The sequence below is a fragment of the Malaclemys terrapin genome, chromosome 4 (assembly GCF_027887155.1).
Source record: "Malaclemys terrapin pileata isolate rMalTer1 chromosome 4, rMalTer1.hap1, whole genome shotgun sequence".
NCBI lineage: Eukaryota > Metazoa > Chordata > Testudines > Emydidae > Malaclemys > Malaclemys terrapin.
This window is the reverse complement of record NC_071508.1, coordinates 35,743,328-35,759,095: the sequence shown is the minus strand read 5'-3', so window position 1 is coordinate 35,759,095 and position 15,768 is coordinate 35,743,328. Positions and strand designations below refer to the sequence as shown.

The following is a 15,768-nucleotide window of genomic DNA, read 5'->3' as shown; positions in this document are numbered from 1 at the left end:
AGTGTGGGAGGTGGAGTGCCAAGGTTTCAGTGGACAGCTGACTTGCTTATGAAGGCCCTGTCTACACTATGTTAGATGTGTTAGAAAGACAGCCTTTAAAATGTTTCAAACCATAGGCACCACTAAACCAGTCTACAGGCTGTGTGCATAGGGCCAAACCATATGAGCACATTTTAAAACAACAAAAAACATGTTCTAGCCCGAGTACGAGCACACAGACCAACCAAAATGCATTCAATGATTTAGCAGTATTCACATGTGAACCATTTCTACAAATGGTCATCAGACATAATTCCTAATACAGTGTAAATTGACCCAATACGTGCACAGCAATTGGCTTCTTTATAGGAAGCAGCCCTGCCTGTGTCAGTGTGGAATTTGTTCCCTTATAATATTTTGGCCATAACAGTTTCATGTATTTGTTCTTTCTTCATAGGTCAATAGTATAGTCCTTTAATTATATTTATTGTTGTTCTCTCAGTTCCCCGCAATTGAGATGCATCTTTCTGGCATACTTGGACTAAGAAGTGGATGTGGTATTCTAAGTGCAGTCTTACCAGAGCCTTTCAGAGAGCCATGATCATCTCCCTGCTCCTTGGTATGATGTATCTCTGCACATGGTCCCAGACCACACTGTTTGTCGTTCCCTCTTGTTTCTTTAACTTTTGCTTTTTTCTCCTTTTCCTTTGAAAAAACTAACAAGGGAGATTAATTGCAATAATACCATAGCGTTTAAGGCCCAGAGGAGACTAGACTATTATGTGCCAGAGGCAGAGAATAGGAGGGATTGAGGTGCACCAGTGTCTGAAGCCCATGCAATGGCAGTGAATTGATTAAGTGAAATACAATCCTGGCAAGTTAACCACACCCACACACTGCACAGGGAGCTGGAAAAAAACTGCAAAATCACGGCCAATCTGACCTGCTGGTTTACATGTACAAATTAGAAAATCCTGTCCAGGGTTTTATCATGGAATTGCCACCTCATCCAAAACTATAGTGTCACTTATGCTATTTCTATAATAGGGCTAGATTGTACCTGGTGTCTATGCAGATGTGGAGGGAGGAGGCATGGTCCTAATTCCCTCACAAAACCCAGGGATAATTGTAGTACTTTCTCTCAGGGGAGCAGAGGGACTGTATCCATGGGAGAACCAACACCCCAAAGGGTCAGTGAGAAGCAGAGAGGAGGTAGAGCCCTGACCCTGTTCCCCTCCACATCTGACTGCTGAGCAGGACCAGCACACATGGGAGATTGTTAGAGCTGGTTAGAAATTCTTTTTTCCCCACTATGGAAAATTTTAAGTTTTTGGTCAAAACAAAACAACAAAAAACAAACAAACAAAATCTTCGTTTTCAGCCAAAACTTTTGGCTTTCAAGGGTTTTTTAAGTAAAAAATGTTGCTGTGATGCCTTATTGGAATTGTAGTTTGGCTGCCTTATGCTCCCCTTCTCCTTTATGGGTCAAGCTTCCCAGTTTGACTTCATCTTCCATGATGCACCACAGTTTTCTCTCTTGCTGAGCCACCATGGTGCATTGTGGGAGATGTACTCCAGAGAGGGAGCCTGGCCCAAACAAACAAAGGGGTTTTGAGGCACCTGAGTTATGACTCCTATACTGCACTCCAGCAGCATTTCAGAATCAAAATGTTTCTGTTTTCATGAGAAAAGTTTTTGATTTTTTCCCATAGAAAGCTGACAATTCCCCCCCCCCCCCCCCCCCAAAACAATTATTTTGACAAAAACCCCAATTTTCTATTGACAATATGGTATACCTTGTAGGTCACACTTCCCATGCATGCCAGGAGCTCATGGAGATTGTAGGTGCTGAAATAAGGGACTGAATGTCTCTTTGGTTATTACTGGCCACGAGCAAGGATTAGAAAAGTTTCCTGAGCCTGAAAGCATTTGCACTGGTCTTTCCAAAGCATTTCTCTGATCCAAGAATTCACAAAACATTGGAACTTGAAATATGGGTGTCACCTAATTTATTTATTATGTTTTTTTCAATATTTTTGTTGTGAAAATTATGTAAAAGGTCAAAGTTTCACAAATGTAAAAATAGTTAATATATGTCCCTTAGCTGTTTCCCTCTTCCAGCAAAGTTAGAGTTCCTGGCTGCTGCTGCCACTGCAAGGAATTTTTTTTTATATGGAGATATACCTATCTCATAGGACTGGAAGGTCATTGAGTCCAGCCTGCTGCCTTCACTAGTAGGACCAAATACTGATTTTGCCCCAGATCCCTAAGTGGCCCCCTCAAGGATTGTAACTCTCAACCCTGGGCTTAGCAGGCTAATGCTCAAACCACTGAGCTATCCCATCCCCCAATTTCTATAGCACCTTTCAAGAGGAGTCACACTAGCTGAGGGAGGCTCAATGATGATGATTCCTAATACAGTGTAAATTGACCCAATACGTGCACAACAAATGGCTTCTTCATAGGAAGCAACCCTGCCTGTGTCAGTGTGGAATTTGTTCCCTTATAATATTTTGTCCATAACAGTTTCGTCTATTTGTTCTTTCTTCATAGGTCAATAGTATAGTCCTTTAATTATATTTATTGTTGTTCTCTCAGTTCCCCGCAATTGAGATGCATCTTTCTGGCATAGTTGGACTAAGAAGTGGATGTGGTATTCTAAGTGCAGTCTTACCAGAGCCTTTCAGAGAGGCATGATCATCTCCCTGCTCCTTGGTATGATGTATCTCTGCACATGGTCCCAGACCACATTGTTTGTCGTTCCCTCTTGTTTCTTCAACTTTTGCTTTTTTCTCCTTTTCCTTTGAAAAAACTAACAAGGGAGATTAATTGCAATAATACCATAGCGTTTAAGGCCCAGAGGAGACTAGACTATTATGTGCCAGAGACAGAGAATAGGAGGGATCGAGGTGCACCAGTGTCTGAAGCCCATGCAATGGCAGCGAATTGATTAAGTGAGATACAATCCTGGCAAGTTAACCACACCCACACACTGCACAGGGAGCTGGAAAAAACCTCAAAGTCACTGCCAATCTGACCTGCTGGTTTACATGCACAAATTAGAAAATCCTGTCCAGGGTTTTATCATGGAATTGCCACCTCATCCAAAACTATAGTGTCACTTATGCTATTTCTATAATAGGGCTAGATTGTACCTAGTGTTTATGCAGATGTGGAGGGAGGAGGCATGGTCCTAATTCCCTCACAAAACCCAGGGATAATTGTAGTACTTTCTCTCAGGGGAGCAGAGGGACTGTAACCATGGGAGAACCAACACCCCCAAAAGGTCAATGAAAAGCAGAGAGGAGGTAGAGCTCTGACCCTGTTCTACTCCACATCTGACTGCTGAGCAGGACCAGCACACATGGGAGATTGTTAGAGCTGGTTGGAAATTCTTTTTTCCCCACTATGGAAAATTTTAAGTTTTTGGTCAAAACAAAACAAAAAACAAAAACAACAAAAACAAACAAACAAAATCTTCGTTTTCAGCCAAAACATTTTGGCTTTCGAGGGTTTTTTAAGTAAAAAATGTTGCTGTGATGCCTTATTGGAAAAGCATTTCTCTGATCCAAGAATTCACAACACATTGGAACTTGAAATATGGGTGTCACCTAATTTATTTATTATGTTTTTTTCAATATTTTTGTTGTGAAAATTATGTAAAAGGTCAAAGTTTCACAAATGTAAAAATAGTTAATATTTGTCCCTTAGCTGTTTCCCCTCTTCCAGCAAAATCAGAGTTCCCTGCAAGGAATTTTTTTTTATATGGAGATATACCTATCTCATAGAACTGGAAGGTCATTGAGTCTGGCACCCTGCTTTCACTAGCAGGACCAAGTACTGATTTTGCCTCAGATCCCTAAGTGGCCCCCTCAAGGATTGTAACTCACAACCCTGGGCTTAGCAGGCCAAGGCTCAAACCACTGAGCTATCCCATCCCCCAATTTCTATAGCACCTTTCAAAAGAAGTCATACTAGCCCAGAGAGGCTCAATGATGATGATGCTGCAAAAATCTCTGAGATGTGCAGCCATGCCCTGTGCCCTCTGACGCTGTCCTGCTCCCCCATTCCCTGGCAGCACAGCTCCAATGGAGCCACATTGTCCCAGGGTTCCACTTGCATGGATGGAGCTCTGATAAACAGACCACACAGCCCCAGGCCACTTAGTGACCTGTCCAATGGGACTTGGGAGAGAATGTGTTTTTCCCCACCCTCCTCCCTGGCCTTGCTCTGGCTTTAGTCCTATTCTTCAGCTTTCTGCCCTAGCTCACCTTCCCCTCTCTATGGATCCCATGCCCACCACAATTGCACCAGCATGCACAGAGCTGACCTCTGGGCTCTAGGAAGGGTTAACCCTTAGTTACATCTCATATAGATCTATGTAATTTTGTCTGTAAAGTGCCTTGGGTGTATTTTTAGGTTCCTTCAGCTTCCTGCTACAGAAGTGCAGATAGCTGCTTGATCCTTTCAACCCCAGTGATCGGTTTCAGGTTTAAAGGCTGTCCTCACAGGGAAAAGGTTTAGAAACTTCAACTAACAAAACCAAGAAGACTCAAAAGCTCCCTTTAGGGGCCAGATGCTCTGCTGTGTGCCATATCTGCAGCCACAGCAGGGTATGTTTGTCTCCCTTCCCTTCCCTTCCCTCCCCACCAAGATTGCATCTCCCTGATTTTTGGGCTGGGGCTAGTTCTAAAATGATCTGAGCTTGAGGGTTGTTCTCAATTACATCAACCAGATGTGATCCCAAGGGGCCAGTGCACCTGCAGGAATTGCTGGAGCACAATACTGCTCGTTACACGCCTGCTGTGCTAGGGACTGCACAAGATGGTGGCACAGGCGCTGCCTGGGCCAGTTCACTGCTAGTTGGGGATTCTCCATGCACAGGGAAGCCTCAGCTGAGGTGGCTTTCTGCTACATTCCTTGTGCCATCAAACCAGGGCAAAGGAGTTGAAAACAGAGGAGTCTGGGCCTATCCTGACAGTTCCCCCAAATCGCTTGCTCTAGCCTCCATTTCTCACCCTCAGTTACTCCACTAAGATCCAATCTGAGAAGGGAACAGGAACGCCATGCCATTTATCACAGCTTTCCTCTGATGTCGCCTGCCTGTACAGTATCCATATAGCAACTTGTGTGTTCCGTCTCATGTTGGAACTTCCAATTTCACATGCGCACTAGGAAAATCCTGCATCCCTGCTTTGAATCACTCTGGTTCCCACTGGCTTTCCCTTGTATCTTGGAACCTACTCAATATTATTAACCGATTACAGCTGTTCCTGTTTCTGCTGTGTCTTTTTAGGGGTTTGGTGGGAGGGGGAATATTGAAGAAGAGTTGCCCAGGAGTCGCAGCAGCTTTAGACTGTTTACCCGTCTTTGTTTCCTCCATGACCTTAGCAGCAGAATGTCGCAGGTCGATCTGATTGATGATTTCGGGGGTTACATCCATCACATCTTCCCCACAGTAGTCTAACAAGCGAGGCACAACATCTAGCACATTGGCTTTCTCTAGCTCACCATGGGGGATGTTGTTTTCCATCATCATCAGATTGTGAGTTTAAAAAATTGAAATACAAACTATCTGAGAGATTGCCCAGTCATTGCACAAGGAGGTGCCTACCTGACAGAGCTCACAACAAATAACTGCCCCTTTCATTGCACTCTGGAGGCTGCTAAACTCTCCCTCTGGGGGACTGTCCAGGGGAGTGAATTCCAAAGGTCTCTAGGGAGAGCCCCACTGCGAGCCCTGGAGCGTTCCATCCCAGGAACTCCAGGCAGAACCAACCCAGCTGAGCTCCACTGTCACCGTGGGTGAGAAGAACTGGAATGACAGTAACAGGGTTGAGTTTAGCTCTATCACAGAGCACGTGGAGTCTAACACTGCTCCACTAAAGAGTGGATCCCCATTGGCACCGCGCTCTTGTGGGACACTGCAAAGCAGCCAGGGGCCTTTGGAACTGCAGCTGTCCAGGCTTGCTGGCTATCTGGCTGTTTGTATTGCACTGAATTTGTTTTGTTTGTTTGTTTCTAATGAAAAATAGCCTTGAAGATAAAGTTCCTGCCTGGAACCCCAGAAAGGTCTCATGGAGCCAGTCAGCTGTTTGGTGATAATTAAGGCTAAGATTTTTTCATGGTTATTTTTAGTAAAAGTCACAGACAATAAACAAAAATTCATGGAAGCTGTGACCCTTCTGTGACTTTTGCTGCTGTGGCTCCATGATTTCCCAGATATGAGCTTTGAGATTTCCCCTCCCCAGCCTGTGGCAGCTGGAAGCTGCAGGGTGACCATATTTCCCAAAGAGAAAATGGGATACCCCCCAGCTGCTCGTCTGAAGCATCCTCCTCCCACTCCCGCCCCCCGTGCATCAACCGTTGCTGGAACCCCGAGGAGGGCCCCCTCAGGAGTCTGTCACATGTCACTGGAACCTTGCAGAGAGCCCCCTGTTGCTGCTGTCACCTGTCACTGAAACCCTGCCAGGTCCCCACTGGCTGCCAGGTCCAGAGTCCCGCAACCCCTGGAGCTGAAGCAGAGAATGTCACTGAGGTCTCTGGAAGTCATGAATTCTGTGACTTCCATTACCTCCGTGACATAAACGTGGCCTTGGTGATAATATACTGGGACAGATTCTCTGCTGTGATTCGTTTCCAATTACAGAGCCTCAATTCTATGTCCCAGCTGCAGCACAGGTTACAGCAGCCTGGGGGCTGTTCTAACTTGCACCAGCTACCAAGGTCCCCAAGGAACAGTCCCCCAGCTGGAGATGCACTGCAATTACTCCTCCTCCCCACCTCTCTCTGTCTGCGACACTCCCTCTGCATCGCTATGTTGGCTGTACATCCACTGGGGACTCCCCCATACTGGGGATGTACTCAGTTGGAGAATTACAGGCTGTCTATGCTCCCCTTGTGCCAGCTGAGTCATGAAAAGGGAGTGGAGCAGGTGAGAGAATCTGGTCTGCTGTAGGCATCTCTGCTTTAAGTCCCCCTGGCTTCCTGTTGGGATTTAGAATTAGTCATTCCTGCCATCAGCCTGTTTCTCCTTCTGCTCTCGTTGCTGCTGCCCTGGGGGAGACTCCCAGTTTTACTTTGGATTTCTTACCTTTCTCTCTGTCTTTTCTGAGGTTAGCAGCAGACTCTCTGACATTGATCTGAGCTAAAATTTCTATGGTTACATCAACTGCAGCATCTCCACCATAGAATGCCATCAGGATGTTCTTAGTATCTATCCTGTCAGCATTCTCCAGCCGACCTCGGGGGATGGTACCTTTTCCCTTAAAGCCAGAATGCGATAGTTTGTCTTTAAATCTTTTGAAGTCTTCCTGAGGAAGGTTGTCAAGGGCATGCACGAGCAAGTCACTGATTCTGCTTTGGTTTTCCATCACCAGGTATCAGAAAGCAAAACTAAAAAACAATGTAAAATCCCATTACTAATAGTTAATAACAACTCTTATTCCTATGTAGAGGGAAGAAGTGTAGCCTTGTGGTGACAGCAGGTCACTGGGGCTTGTAAGCTCCTCAGTGCATTTCTTCACAAATGACTCACTTGACAGCTCGTTTTTAAGATTTAGAAAATATCCTGGAACAGTCTGGAATCTGAGCATCAGAATCCTGGAGTATCAGGACCTGTTTCCTCAGAACCAGAGCTAGCTTGGAAAGCCTCAGGAATATTTTGAACATCAGTGTAGCAAGTGATGGGTAATTTGTGACATAGCGATCAGCCCCCATAAATCAAATGGATAAACTGTAACTACTGAAGATTAAAATGATCTCATCCCAAGGCAAAATGCAGAGAATGATGAACTTACCAATAGCCAGAAAGCTACAGACTAGATCTGGTAGCCTTGTTTGATCTGTTTTTCTCAGTTTTCTCGGTGCTCAAACACAGATGCACACAAAAAAAAAATCTAGGAAGAGGAACAGAAAAACTTTGAGCAAATGGCTATTGCCTCAATAAAGAAACTCAATCATCTCCAATTAAAGCTGATCTTCAATGCTTTCTTGATTTTTATAACAGGCCTCCTATGACAACATGTTGCCCAGTCACTGCTTGAGGACGTTAGTCAGTGACTTCCCTCCGCTCACCATGGGATATTAGGAAGGATCTCAAATGGAAACTAGAGGATTTAAACTAAGATGGTTATAATTTATTTTATTATTTATTAGGGCTATGAAACGATTAAAAAAATTAATTGTGATTAATCGCTAGATTAAAAAATAGTCACGATTAATTGCTGTTTTAATCTCACTGTTAAACAGTAGAATGCCATTTATATAAATATTTTTGGATGTTTTTCTACATTTTCAAATTTATTGATTTCAATTACAACACAGAATGCAAACTGTACAGTGCTCACTTTATATTATTTTTATTAAAGATATTTGCACCGTAAAAAAGATAAAAGAAATAATATTTTTCAATGCACCTCATACAAGCTCTGTAGTCCAGTCTCTTTATTGTTAAAGTGCAACTTACAAATGTAGATTTTTTTTTTACATATCTGCGCTCAAAAATAAAACAATGTCAAGCTTTAGAGCCTACAAGTCTTCTCAGTCCTATTTCTTGTTCAGCCAATCAGAAGTACCCAGTCACCGCTGAGCTGGGGTCGGGGATCAGGGGGAGACTGGCTGCTGCTGCTGCTGGCTCAGGAGTGAGTGCTGCCGACAGCAGCTACTGCTTAAAGAGACAGTGCTCCCCCAAAACATAGACACACACACTTCCCCCCAACACACAAACACTCTCTCACAGCAAACCAAAATCTGAAATGGCCAGAGGGATGCAGGATGGCCATGGACTCCGGCAAGATGCAGCCCCCGTGCAACAGACTGCCTTGAGCTGCAGGCTGAATGCCAAGCACCACGAGCTGCAGCAGCAGCGCAAAAGTAAGGGGGGCAAAACACAATGTACCATGCAACCTTTAGTTCTGATTGGCTGAACAAGAAGTAGGACTGAGTGGACTTGTAGGCTCTAAAGTCTGACATTCTTTTATTTTTGAGTGCAGTTATGTAAAAAAAATTCTACATTTGTAAATTGCACGTTCACGATAAAGAAATTGCACTACAGTACTTGTGGGAGGTGAATTGAAAAATACCATTTCTTGTGTTTATCTCTTTTACAGTGCAAATATTTGTTTAAAAAATAATATAAAGTGAGCACTGTAAACTTTGCATTCTGTGTTGTAATTGAAATCAATATATTTGAAAAATGTAGAAAAAGATCCCAAATACTTATAATGAATTTAAATTGGTTTTCTATTATTGTTTAACAATGCAATTAAAACTGTGATTAATTGCAACTATCTTTTAATCTACTTAATTTGTTTTGCATTAAGATAGTTAATAGTTTCTTGAGTTAACTGCAAGTAAATGACAGCTCTATTATTTATTCTTTGTTGAAAAATTAATGACATGCAGCCCTGTAGGGCAGAGAGAGCAATACACAGCCACAGCCCCATGCATGTACTGGTATCATAAAGTTGCAGGAACAGCTATAAGGAAACATCCAGCAGTTGAGTTGGCACAAACCCTGTATCCCAGAAGGGCTGCTGGTGAGAGTTTATTCACCAGACTTTGCTGGAACATAAAGTTTCAGTTATGATCAACAATGGGAAATAACTTTAAAATTCCATTTGTAAAAATTCAAAAGTAGCCCATGACTGAGAGATTCGTGTCAATGAGTGTGAAAAAGCTGGGAATTTGTGGCATCTGCAATTCTTTAGCCAGAGAGATAAAACAAAAGTGATGCCATTGGATCAAAACTTCCAAAAGGAGCTTTTTAAAATGTTTCCCCTGAACACATTGCTAAATAGTTTAGGAGGGAAAATTATAGAAAATTCCAATTGCTTAGGGAGAGGCATTGAGTTTTGAAGATGGAATTCAGACAAAGTGCACAGCAAAGGGACTGAAATGCTGTTTTAAGTGTTTTTCTGAATCCAAACTTCCTCCATACATTTACATTAGGACTACAGTTTTATTTTTCCCATATGTAGATCTGCAAAGATGTTTGCAAACTAGAGCAATGTTCACAACAATTTTTCTTCCTTAAGGATTAAATACAAAACATGTACCTGGAGATTAAATAAAGATACAATTATGAGATTACAGCCACTCTATTTCTAGGTGGAAACAAATAATTCAGTCATCCCTCTTCTCTCCTAATAAGAGATTTAGAATCTCTTCATAAAGCTGTATCTAATATGATTTAGTTCAATTGAAATATAATGCAGTCTGTGCTTACCTTGCATCGCTGAAGAGAGCTGGTTTAGGTTGAATTAGTCATTTAAAATTCACCTCCAAAAGGAAGTTTGTGGCTCATAATCATCACAATGGAAAAAATGTTCACATTTACAAGCAGCCCTTGTTTCCTGTCTGCCCACTCATCCCCCCCTTTAACTGTCTTATTCTTATCTAAAACCACGGAGCTATCACTCCCCGCATATTTCCTGCCATGTAGCCCAGGGGGGAGGGATAGCTCAGTGGTTTGAGCCTTGGCCTGCTAAACCCAGGGTTGTGAGTTCAATCCTTGAGGGGGCCACTTGGGGATCTGGGGCAAAATCAGTACTTGGTCCTGCTAGTGAAGGCAGGGGGCTGGACTCAATGACCTTTCAAGGTCCCTTCCAGTTCTAGGAGATGGGATATCTTTATTTATTTACATAGGGGTTTTTATAAAAGTTAAAATCATGAGCTTTTAGTAACACACAATTTTAAAAGTTTTTTCGTAGGTTTTAGACTAATGTGTTATTTTTTAGTAAGCACAATATGAAACAACAGGCTTTTGCAGCAAAACTCCTGTTAGCAAAGCAGCCTCTGTGAGTTAGTAGATCACAGAGGAGTTTGCTTCTTTACCTGCTTTTTAACAAACACATGTTAAAGTTACATTAAGTTTTGCAAAGGAATAAAGCTTTGCTTTATAATGACTTGAAAAGACACAGCCCTTTTGTATGTGTTGTAATAAAAAAAAAAGCATGCAAAAGCACCCCAGGGTTAAACCCTGAATAAGAAAAAGTTTTCCTCCAAGGTTTTTAGTGAGAAAAACTTGAAACAGCCTTTTGAAGGTAGTGAATTAGAAAAGAAGAAAACCCCTTTGAAAAACAAGGCTATCTGAAGACACATTCCTTTATTTAACCTCCTTGGTGTAGGTGTTTCAATAACATGTGACCTTCAAAAACAACCCAGGGTTATAAAAGTAATGTATACTGATAAAAATGTTTCCCCCTAGGTTTTAAACTAGCACTGGGCATTTTTTAGTAAGCACAATTTGAAACAATAGGCTTCCACAGCAAAGCCATTGTTAGCAAAAACAGCCTAGGTGATCAGAGATAAGAAGGCCAGAACATAACAAGAAAGCCCTAGGCCTGCTTTTAAAACAAAATGATACCAAACACTTGTATTAGAAAAAATAATAACTTTAACTGTAAATATGCTTGCTATATAAAATAAAAACTTTTACAATGAAAGTTTAAAAAAGCTAAAGTATGTAGTCAGAGACCCTCCTGCCTTTTTCCCCAGAAAAAAACAAGTAAGGGCCCCCCTGCTCTGCTCTTATCTAAACAACCAGGACCTTCTCGGTCTTTTTCTACTCTGTAACAAAAGCTGGCCAACACATAATATAAACCATTTTAATATGTGTTTTTAAAGTAATAACAATGTAAAATAATAAAAAGATAACCAAAAACAACCCTCATGGCCTGTAAATTGTGCAAAAAGCTTTAAAAGCCAGGGGTCAGTTACAACCCATGCCAACTGTGACTTTTTAAAAAAGGGTTAGAGCATAATATGAAAAAAAATTAAAACCCACAGTAAAACACAAAACACAGCAACTTTTTTAACAATGTAAAATAAGACTTGTGAGGGTTTTTAGTAATAAGTTTAACATGGATTATTTTTAAATGAGCAAACTTGTTTTAAAAAGCCAAGGACATAAAATGAATTAAAGAATACAGGTTGCAGCTTTTAAAGACTTCTGGTTACAGAGATGTTAATGGGTATATTACCATTTACAGTGTCTTTTTATTAACCGTTTAAACACATTCACTATAGAAAATAAGAACTTTTTAACCATTAAAGTTTAAAGAAGCTAAAGTATATAGCCACATGCCCTCCTCCCCCAACACACACACCTACCCACCTTTTTTCCTAGAAAAAATGACCTTTACACACCCTGGTTTTTCAAAGAAACTCCTTTTTAAATATTAATTTTTAGGGGGCCCCAAGACCTTTTTTTTCAACAGGTTTAAACCTATAACAAGGGACAGAAAACTGGACAATGCTGTCAAAGAAATATTGCTGATACAAGACTTCTACCATTATGGGGAGCAACGACATGGTAAGAAAAGTTACTTTGGTGTTTATCTGTCTCTGTGTGTGCCACCATGGTGTTATACCTGCGTTGTACTTAGTTAAAAGGTAATATTTTTTCTTTTAAATAGGATGAGGCCTTTTTTCTTGACATACCAGATTCTGCACTAGAATGTTTAAATTTTGGTAAGCTAATTAATATGCTACACAATTATGGTTTATTTTTAAAATAAATGGTTTTAAGGATTTTATTTTTTTAATTTAGAACAAGATGGAAGTCAAAACCAGCAGATAGGTTTTCCTGAGATTACAGAAGATGGTATGAACTGTTTTTTAAATACGTGTTTGAAATAACTGTTATTGGAAATAGTGTACATTTTTTAGGGGTTGTGCATTACCACAGGTATTGGGGTTTATGTTTGTTGTTGTTAGTAAAAGAAAGAGGTTGTCTTTGCCCCAAAGGTTTTACTGTAAAAAAAAAAAAGTTTTACTGGCAGTTGTTGAAAATTTGGTGCTGTAATGCCCCCGTGTGGCATAAGCGAGAAAAGTGCTTTATTTTTTTACATTGTATTTAAACACAGTTTTTTAGACCCCCTTACAATAAGAACATAAGAACGGCCGTACCGGGTCAGACCAAAGGTCCATCTAGCCCAGTATCCTGTCTACCGACAGTGGCCAATGTCAGGTGCCCCAGAGAGAGTGAACCTAACAGGCAATGATCAAGTGATCTCTCTCCTGCCATCCAGCTCCACCCTCTGACAAACAGAGGCTAGGGACACCATTCCTTACCCACCCTGGGTATTAGCCATTAATGGACTTAACCACCATGAATTTATCCAGTTCTCTTTTAAATGCTGTTATAGTTCTAGCCTTCACAACCTCCTCAGGTAAGGAGTTCCACAAGTTGACTGTGCGCTGCGTGAAGAAGAACTTCCTTTAATTTGTTTTAAACCTGCTGCCTATTAAAGAAAGAAGTGTTTTAGCGGGGTTACATGTAAATGTTTTTGAAATATATATATGGGGGACATATTTGTTGTTGTTAGTAAAAAAGAAGCTGCCTTTGCATCAAAGGTTTTATTGTAAAAAAAAAGTTTTGCTGGCAGTTGTTAAAAATTTTGGAGCTGTACTGCTTCCGTGTGGCGTAAGCGAAAATAGCACTTTATTTTTTTACATTGTATTTAAACACAGTTTTTTAGACACCCCCTCCCCTTACAATAAAGAAGTGTTTTAGCGGGGTTATGTGTAAATGTTTTTTAAATATATATATGGGGGATATGGTTGTTCTTGTTAGTAAAAAAGAACATACAGGCTTATGTGCTAAAAACATTTTATGTGTATTGGCAGACTTATCAAGTGTTATCCCTCAAGAAGAAATGTTGAAGGAGAGCTCGCTTAAAGGGGCCAAAAAAATTTCCCTCTGAATTAGCTAAAGTTGGAAACAAGGGAATCAAACCCCACAATTTTGAACAACCCTGCACAACCAAATCCCTTATTACACAGAGCCAGCTACCTTTAAAGAAGGGCAAAAAATTTCACTCTGAGGCAGCTGCAGTTGGAAACAAGGGTGTTAGACCCACCGATTTCGAACAGCCCTGCACATCCAAATCCCTCATTACACAGAGCCAGCTGGTCTTAAAGAGGGACAAAAAATCTACCTCTGAAAGAGCGACAGTTTCCCGGGGTGGGGAAAAGGGGATCAGACTCCCCGATTTTGAACTGTCCTGCACCTCTAAAGCTAAGAAATCTACCTCTACAGCTTCCAGGAACATTGGTAAGCGATGCAAAGGGGTCAAAGCCCCTAGTTGTTACCCTTATGCGTCCCAGATTCAGCACATCCCTATCCCCACTCTCACATCACAATTGTACTGGCAGTAACCTACTTGATGAGCAAACCCCACAGTATTTTGGGCACTGCAGGGATCTTTAGCTTAGGTAAAAGAAGTGTTGCTGTAGAGTGAATGGGGAAAGCTAAAAACACAAAAGAATAGAGTTCAGCAAGAGAGAGGGAAGCAACCAACTTAACCATAAAAGTTATTTATTGAATAATAGTGATAACTACACAAGGGGCTAAACCAACAAAACATACATTATTAAAGGTTAATACCTAAGTAGAAAGGAAAACAGAGAGAGAGAGAAGGGGATCTCACCGGTCCCTGAGGCTTGAACTGGTTGGGGTTCCCAGGTGATGGTGGTAGCTGAGGGCAGGAGACAGGCAGAGTCCCCAGCACCATCAGTCAGGAGAATATGGAGTCCCAGTGGAACTGATGCCTAGTTTGGATCTAAGCATCAGAACCCTGACTAGAGGGTGAGTAGGGATTTTTGTAGAGAAAATACAATGGTTCAAGGGAGAACACTAGATTTGTTTATGGGTAAACTGATGACTCAAGGGTTTTCTTTAGGCTAGACAATAGGATCTGATCACTCTTGGCTATGAGTGGTGTATTCTTCCAGGGAGCTCACAATGCAACTAGGCTGTTTCAGTATTTTGGATATCAATCAAGGATTCATTACTAGAATTGGTCTGATAATTGCTGAGCTGGGTGTGTGCAGGCGTAGGTTCATTAGCATCTGGAGCAGAGATTCCCATGATGCAGTACTTTCCTGCTTTTTCTGGTCCCAGAGTTTAGTGCGGTTCTGTGTTCTCCATTCCGTATGCAAATTAAGATGTCTCCCTGTCCCATCTTGCATGCAGATGAGGCTAGGGGAGTTGTCTCTGTTCTTCATTCTGTATGCTAATGGAGATGTCTTAATCTTGTCACCCTTGTCAGGAGGGGTCTAGGTGTGTCTCCCAACGCCCTTCACTGCTCTCTGCAAGTTTTTTCCTCTGATGGGTTCTGGTTTAAGCAGAGTCGGGGGGGGGGGGGGGGGGCGTGTCTTTCATGAGTCAGGCTGGTTACTGCACCCTGGTTCCCCAAGAACACAGAGCTGACTGGTATCAAGGCAAGGTACTGGAGTCCCAAGCTGGCAGGGAAAATGGGCTTAGGGGTAGTCTCAGACACATCAGTTGGCATTCCCAAGGGGGTTTCTGTGATCCAACCCATCACAGCGTGACAAAGCATCACTCTTAATATGAGACATACATGGACCAGGTTATAAAAAACAATATTCTGTGGTTAATATTTTCAATTCTTCACCCACAAAAATGTAAAAAGGACAATCTCTTCTTCAAATTTAAGATTAGAAGGGATGACTGAGGCTGGCTATCCTAGAGGGAAAGAATCAACATTGCCTGGGCCAGCCTGTGTTTTCCCATAATTTCTATTGGATGCTTTTTAAAGTGGAATTTTAACTTTGAATTTTCATGTTGTCAAACACTTGTCAGGGGGTGGCTTTTTTTAAAGCAAAGTTGCTGGTATATTTGCAGACTCTTAAATAGCTCTTACTGATGTCTCTTTCCTTGCAATATGAAGCAATTTTACATAAGATGTACACCAAATATTTTTCTAAATGTTTATTACGTTTGCCAGTATTACAGTACATTTCACCAAGTTGCAGGACAAA

General features: G+C 41.6%; 1 protein-coding gene across 1 annotated transcript in view; it reads right to left on the bottom strand.

Annotated features, from left to right (window-relative positions):
- Window positions 1-7,823, bottom strand: part of LOC128836101 (NACHT, LRR and PYD domains-containing protein 3-like) — a 35,637-nt gene extending 27,814 nt beyond the window's left edge. Inside the window, exons 1-4 of the mRNA XM_054026119.1 lie at window positions 7,779-7,823; window positions 7,073-7,374; window positions 2,654-2,791; window positions 558-695 (exon numbers count right to left, since the gene is read on the bottom strand). Coding sequence (XP_053882094.1) covers window positions 558-695; window positions 2,654-2,791; window positions 7,073-7,352 — 556 coding nt within the window. The 5' untranslated portion in view covers window positions 7,353-7,374; window positions 7,779-7,823. The remainder of the gene's footprint in view (window positions 1-557; window positions 696-2,653; window positions 2,792-7,072; window positions 7,375-7,778) is intronic.
- Between the last annotated feature and the right edge of the window lie 7,945 nt (window positions 7,824-15,768).